This window comes from Pristiophorus japonicus, chromosome 1 (assembly GCF_044704955.1).
Source record: "Pristiophorus japonicus isolate sPriJap1 chromosome 1, sPriJap1.hap1, whole genome shotgun sequence".
Taxonomy (NCBI): Eukaryota; Metazoa; Chordata; class Chondrichthyes; family Pristiophoridae; genus Pristiophorus; species Pristiophorus japonicus.
Genome location: NC_091977.1, coordinates 395,393,231 through 395,400,548, shown reverse-complemented (window position 1 = coordinate 395,400,548; position 7,318 = coordinate 395,393,231). Strand labels below are relative to the sequence as shown.

General features: G+C 44.1%; 1 protein-coding gene across 1 annotated transcript in view; it reads left to right on the top strand.

The window, feature by feature from the left end:
- The first annotated feature begins 6,008 nt into the window (after positions 1-6,008).
- The window catches only part of c1h8orf34 (chromosome 1 C8orf34 homolog), an 805,115-nt gene continuing 803,805 nt past the window's right edge, over positions 6,009-7,318 (top strand). The window contains exons 1-2 of the mRNA XM_070884539.1: positions 6,009-6,133; positions 6,451-6,535. Of these exons, the coding sequence (XP_070740640.1) occupies positions 6,009-6,133; positions 6,451-6,535 (210 nt within the window). The remainder of the gene's footprint in view (positions 6,134-6,450; positions 6,536-7,318) is intronic.

Below are 7,318 nucleotides of genomic sequence, written 5' to 3'. Positions count from 1 at the left end.
ATTTTAAAAGTATTTAATAGGCTGTAAAGTGCTTTGGACATCCTGAGTTCATCAAAGGCGCTATATAAATGCAAGTCTTTCTGTAGGAACTTTGCAGCCATCTAGTCGTAATATTAACTTCAACACCCACAGCTCCCATTTTCTCTCTGACAATAGTTAATGATAACGTAGTGTGAGTGTAGCAATACTTCCGGGGATGTGGGAAGAGCGCAATTTAGTGCTTTGGATGGCGATCCGCCATCAGTAAACTGCCAGACGGTTGGTTTGCATGCTTGGTTTCAACCTGCCTTTTTCTTCCACCAGATGCCTGGGCCACTGGAACCTACTCCACTTTGACAGGTTTTCATGCTTCCCTCTCAAACCTATCAACCTGCTTTAACTATTCACACATTCCCTTGGGCTAGTATGGTCTTTTATTTCTTTAATTTCTCACATCGTGCTTCCATTAGTCCCATGCTGTTAGCACTTATATCATTTAATCATCTCCAGTACGCCACTTAATCACGCTATAGATCAGTCATATTTATTCGCTCTGTTCCTTCATATAAATGATTCATCTGTAATATCTTCTAGTTCCGATAAAAGGCTATGTCAGAAATGTTAAAATAATTCCTTTCTTTGCAGATGCTGCCTGACTTGCTGAATATTTCAAGCATTTTATGTTTTTGTTTCAGATTTCCAGCATCTGCAGTATTTTATTTTCTGTTTCCGTAGAAAAACTGACTGCTTCATTATCTGACGAGTTGCGTATGGAACTGAACACTGTGCAATCATCAGCAAACATCCCCACTTCTGAAATTATGGTGGCGGGAAGGTCATTGGTAAAGCAGCTGAGGATGGTTGGGCCGAGGACACTGCCCTGAGGAACTCCTGCAGCGATGTTCTGGGGCTGAGATGATTGACCTCCAACAACCTCAACCATCTTCCTTTGTACTCCGCATGACTCCAGCCAGTGGAGAGTTTTCCCCTGATTCCCATTAACTTCAATTTTACTAGGGGTCACACTCGGTCAAATGCTGTCTTGATGTCAAGGGCAGTCACTCTCACCTCACCTCTGGCTGTAATGAGGTCTGGAGAAGTGTGGTCCTAGCGGAACCCAAATGAGCATCGGCGAGCAAGTTTTGGTGAGTAAGTGCCACTTGATAGCACTGTCGACGACACCTTTGCTGATGTTTGAGAGTAGACTGATGGGGTGATAATTAGCCAAACTGGATTTGTCCTGATTTTTGTTGTCAAGCTATACTTGGGCAGCTTTCCACATTGTTGGGTAGATGCCAGTGTTGTAGCTATCCTGAAACAGCTTGGCTAGAGGCATGGCTAGTACCGGAGCACAAGTCTTCAGCATGACAACCTTTTCAGTATCGAATGCGCCCAGTCCATTTCTTGATATCAAATTGGCTGAAGACTGGATTCTGCGATGTTAGGGACCTCAGGTGGAGGCTGAGACGGATCATCCACTTGGCACTTCTGGTTGAAGATGGTTGCGAACGTTTCAGTCTTGTCCTTTGTACTCGTGGGCTGGGCTTCACCATCACTGAGCATGGGGATGTTTATGGAACCTCATCCTCCCGTTAACTGTTTAATTTTCTACCACCATTCATGACTGGATGTGGCAGGACTGCAGAGCTTTGATCTGATCCGTTGGTGGCGGGATCATTTAGCTCTATCTAGAGCTTGCTATTTCTGCTGTTTAGTATGTACACTAGCTTCCTGTGTTTTAGCTTCACCAGGTTGGCACTTAATTTTTAGGTACACCTGGCGCTGCTCCTGACATGCTCGTCTACAATCATCATTGAACCAGAGTTTGTCCTCTGGTTTGATGGTAATGGTAGAGTGATGGATATGCCGGACAATGAGGTTACAGATTGTGGTGGAATACAATTCTGCTGATGGCCCACAGCGCTTCATGGATGCCCAGATTTGAGCTGATAGATCTCTTCTAAATCTATCCCATTTAGCACGGTGGTAATGCAACACAACACATTGGAGGGTGTCCTCAGTGTGAAGACAGGACTTCATCGCCACTCTGTGGTGGTCACTGCTACCAATATGGTCATTGACAGATGCATCTGTGACAGGTGAGAATGAGGTAAAGTAGGTTTTTCCCTTATGTTGGTTCTCTAACCACCTGCTGCAGCCCTAGTCTGGTAGCTGTACCCTTCAGGACTCGGTCAGTAGTGGTGCTTCCGAGCCACTCTTGGTAATGGACATTGAAGATCCCCACACAAAGAATGTCCAATGCTGTTGATACTCTCAGCGCGTCTTCCAAATGGTGTTCCACGTAGAGGAGTACTGATTCCTCAGCTGAGGGAGGGCAGTAAATGGTAATCAGCAGGAGGTTTCCTCGCCCATATTTGACCTGATGCCATGAGACTTCATGGGGCCCGGAGTCAATGTTGAGGACTCCCAGGGCCAGTTCCTCGTGACTATATACCACTGTGCCGCCACCTTGGGTGGGTCTGTCCTGCCAGTGGGACTGGAAATATCCAGGGATGGTGATGGAGGAATCTGGGACGTTGATTCTGTGAGTGTGACTATGTCAGGCTGTTGCTTGACTCGTCTGTGGGACAGCTCTCCCAATTTTGGCACAAGTCCCCAGATGTCAGAGAGGAAGACTTTGTGGGGTTGATTGGGCTGGGTGTGCCTTTGTCGTGTCCAATGCCTATGTCAATGCTGTTTGGTACAACTGAGTGGCTTGCTAGGCCATTTCAGAGGGCAATTAAGAGTCAACCACATTGTAGGCCAGACCAGGTAAGGAAGGCAGATTTCCTTCCTGAAAGGACATTAGTGAGCCAGATGTATTTTTACAACAATCCGGTTGTTTCAGATTTATTTAATTAACTGCTGTCGTGATGGGAATTGAACGCAAGTTTACTGGATCATTTGTCCATTTCTCTGGATTACTAGTCCTGTAACATAACCACTGTGCTACCATACCCCGAGATAATATAGTTTATGTATATATATATTTAAAAATGCTGTTATCTGGAAGTAGTTAATGGCCCTGAAATTCCGATGTCCCGGGTCTGTGTGAAGTTTCTATGGACCCGGGAAGGCATCGGAAAAGCCGTTTTTCAGCGCACAATACGCATGTGCTGAAAACTGGCTTTTCCGACCTGTCCAGCTGGAGCTTGACAGGTCTTGCCCTTGCGATGAGTTCTCGCACAAAATTCCGACTTTTAGAGATCTCCTGTCCAGGAATAGGGCACGAAAGTTCTGCGTGAGGTAAAGCTGGTGTACAGCCTGCATTCTGTGGGCATCTACCTGAAACTTTGCTTCAAACAGCTCAATAGCCTTCAGCATAAGCAGCAGTCGATGCTGAAGAGTTCTGTTGAGTAAAAGCTTAACACAAACTAAATAAACAGCAGGAAATGGAAACAAGCAGCTTCCTCTCAAAGTAATGAGAGATTCAAATCTTCCAACTTTTATAACATTTAAGGTACTGTGTTGTCTATCGCAGCTTGGCTTGTAAAATATGATTGACTTTAAAGTTAGACACTTAGTACCTTGCTCAGTAATTGTGTTGAGATAGAATGCTTTCAAGGGTAATGCAGAAGGTAGAGGATGGCTTCTTGAGAATAATAGTGCAAAGGCTTTCCAGCAATTGTAGTGAGTCCCAAAATATGGCCTAAAGTTTCCACAAACAATCTCAGTTGAACAGCGTACTTTCAACCCCGTACTTCCACCTTGGTGAATGAGTCCCAAAAAACTGCACCTCTTACATAGAGACTCAGCTTCTCAAGAATGGATGGGAGGGCAGGAGTTTTGGAATTTAGGACAAGTGCTGTCATCCCATCCTAATTCCATCATTTGTATGCTGCTGCACTAGGAGGGCTGGTGCTTCTTCAGTGCAACACATCGGCCCAGCCAACAATTTCTGTCCCCGCCAACTTACACCCTCCCCCAAACCAGAAATGTTGTGGCCATCAATCTTATAAACATTTTCTCCTCCTTTCATTTGTACATGCAGTTTAGAAGTCGCTACTTTTTATTTGCTGGCCATGCTATTACACACTGCACAACCACGACCCGTTCAGAAATGCAAGACATTTTTAAAGTCTTTATATTGCTTTAATTAACTTTTAAAGTGTTTAAAACTGTTAAAATGTTTAAAATAAATTAGACAATCTTTAAACTATTCTAAAAGATTAAAAAAATAATTGAAAAATCTCACCTTTCAAAGTCTTGTAGTGATCTCCAAACCAGCTGCAGCACTGAAGGTAAAAGAAATCGGGGGCGTGGCCTATGTAAATGAGCTTCTTTTGACAGCTTCTGTGGCCGGGGACAGACTCCGAAAGAAGCCACAGGCTTCGCGTGTGCTGCATTCCCGGGCGGCGTGACGTCATACACTGCCCGGGAATCTTCATCACAGAATCGGAAGTTCAAATGGGCGCAGGAGAGAAAGGTAAGTGCGCATTTTTTTCCTTTATTTTACCAGATTGCCCACGGGAATGGTGTTACAGGAATTTCAGGGCCAATATTTTCCATTTTGGTATCAATGAAAGCGTGGCAACCAGAATTGTTCTGCCATAGTTGCTGCCGATTAAAATTAGGATTGAAATTGCTAATTCTGTGCTCTTGGTATCGATGAAACAGCTCTAAAGTTTAGGGGTTTTCCTTAATTTGAGGAGCAAAATTGGCTGCAGTTCTGTTTAAAGGTCATTGACCTGAAACGTTAACTCTGTTTCTCTCTCCACAGACGCTGCCTGACCTGCTGAGCATTTTGCAGCATTTTCTATTTTTATTTCAGATTTCCCGCATATTTTGCTTTTGCTTGAGTGAAAATAGTTGTTCTTGCTATCAATGTCAGTCTTTTAGAAAGAGTTTCACGTGTGAGAAATACTGCTGGTACAAAAGCAAAATAATGCGCATGCTGGAAATCTGAAACAAAAACAGAAAATGCTGGAAATACTCAGCAGGGCAGGCAGCATCTGTGGAGAAAAAGAATTTAGGAGCAGTCTGTTCCAAATAGGGTTAGATGTTTTCAGAACACCAGGCCCTCAAAACTGCCACGAAGCCCATGGTCTACAGGGCTGCAGTAATACCTGCCCTCCTGTATGGCTCAGACACATGGACCAGGTACAGTAGACACCAAGTCGCTAGAAAAGTATCACCAATGATGTCTCCGCAAGATCCTACAAATTCCCTGGGAGGACAGACGCACCAACATTAGCATCCTCGTCCAGGCTAACATACCCAGCATTGAAGCACTGACCACACTTGATCAGCTCCGCTGAGCAGGCCACATAGTTCGCAAGCCAGACACGAGACTCCCAAAGCAAGTCTCTACTCGGAACTCCTTCACGGCAAACGAGCCAAAGGTGGGCAGAGGAAATGTTACAAGGACACCCTCAAAGCCTCCCCGATAAATTGCAACATCCCCGCTGACACCTGGGAGTCCCTGGTCAAAGACCGCCCTAAGTGGAGGAAGTGCATCCGGGAGGGCGCTGAGCACCTCGAGTCTCGACGCCGAGAGCGTCCAGAAATCAAGTGCAGGCAGCGGAACGAGCATGCGACAAACCAGTCCCACCCACCCTTTCCCTCAATGACTGTCTGTCCCAACTGTGACAAAGTCTGTGGCTCTCGTATTGGACTGTTCAGCCACCAAGGAACTCACTTCAGGAGTGGAAGCAAGTCTTCCTCGATTCCGAGGGACTGCCTATGATGATGAGATGTTTTCAAATGTTATCATACCCGTCAATAAAATATTGGGGTCAACTTAGCAAGACTTTACAAAAAACTACAGTCCTTTACTTTCTTAACTTTATATTAATATTCTTGATAAGTCATGTGCATAATAAGTTACTGCTGGAAATTAATGCTTCCAATAATTTATAAGACTTTTGTATTTATAAGACGAATTAATGAATTAATGAAAGCAATTCGAAAATAAATTGTATGATTCATTAACTTCCCTCTCGCCCAATTTAACTCAACAGTATTGGAAGGCAGTGAAACTTCATTTACTCCAATCCCGCAGCTGAGGACATGAATTTGCATTGCAGCCAATGGTCGCATTCGGAAGGCGGGGCGTTAATGCTTGCCGATTATTCCCAGTTGGTAAAAAGGCAACGAAGAAACGAGGAGGAGCTCGATCTTCACGCGCCATTGAGGCTGTCCGCAGATTGACAAGGTCAGTGGCCAATGGGCGAGGCGATCCTACTCCACACTGCGCGAAACCCGTCGCCAGGGAGCAACCGGGAGACGCAACGCCTTGTGTTTGCCAGGAGACAGCAACTCACAACTTGAGCGTCTGTGTTGGGAAAGCGGTAGGCTCTCCGGCTTTCACAACTTCAACACTGCGGTGCAATTCGAAAAAGTGCACCATCCGCAAATTATATTCGTGAAACAGAATATATCCAGTAAAAGAAAGTTTGCAGAGTCCGTATTATTTTCTTACAATTTTTGTATGTTGTAAAATTGTTTTTTCAAAGAAACGGTATTGCACAGAGATAAGAGGATAATTTTGATGGCGTCTCAGCAGTCTAGAATTCAAGCCTACCTGGAAAAATACAAGATTGGTCCACTGTTCGAGGTGAGGCTGCTTTATAATAAACATGGGTGAAAACGCGGAACGAAAGGTGAAGAGTAATCGTCGAAAGCTAAAGTTAACCCATATGTTAATTTAGAAAGGGTAACAAGACTACATTAAACTAGCGAGGAGTATTCCACCTGCAGTAGTTTACATGTGGAAACATCTAGCCAATTCTTGATGGACCAGGGATAACTGTGATGTGAAACATTGAATCTGTTGAAATGTAAAGTGTAATATCGAAAGTACTGGGCAGATTGCCGTAAATCTTGTGGTTGCACATCACTGGAATATATTTCAGAAATCTTAGTGTAAATTGATCACGGTTCATAACGGTTTAAGTAATATTTAAATAAAGTAGGAAATGGTTATTAGAACGGGCAGTAGTTTATTTTTTCTCCTTGAAGTTGTCATATTGAACTCCTTCGGACAACCAATAGCCTTTTTAAAATTGATATCTCCGCCGAGGCGTTGTGAACTTATCATTGTCACAGGAACAGACATGTCAGCACTCGAAGGAGATATTTACCACAAGTGTAAAAACATGACTGACGAGTGAAGGAAAGCTTTCCTTTTCCCGGCGCTTTCACGCTACACATCATCTCGCTGGGCTTTTATCCAATTACTGTACTTAAACATTTCCAACGGCTTTGGTTTGTGATTTAAAAAAAACCCTTCATGGTCACCGACAGAATAACGCGCTCCCGCAGTCTGCGGGAAAACTATCCTTTTATGAAAAGGGAAATTTCTGCAGCAAGTGGATTGTGTACCTGAGCCCATCACAAG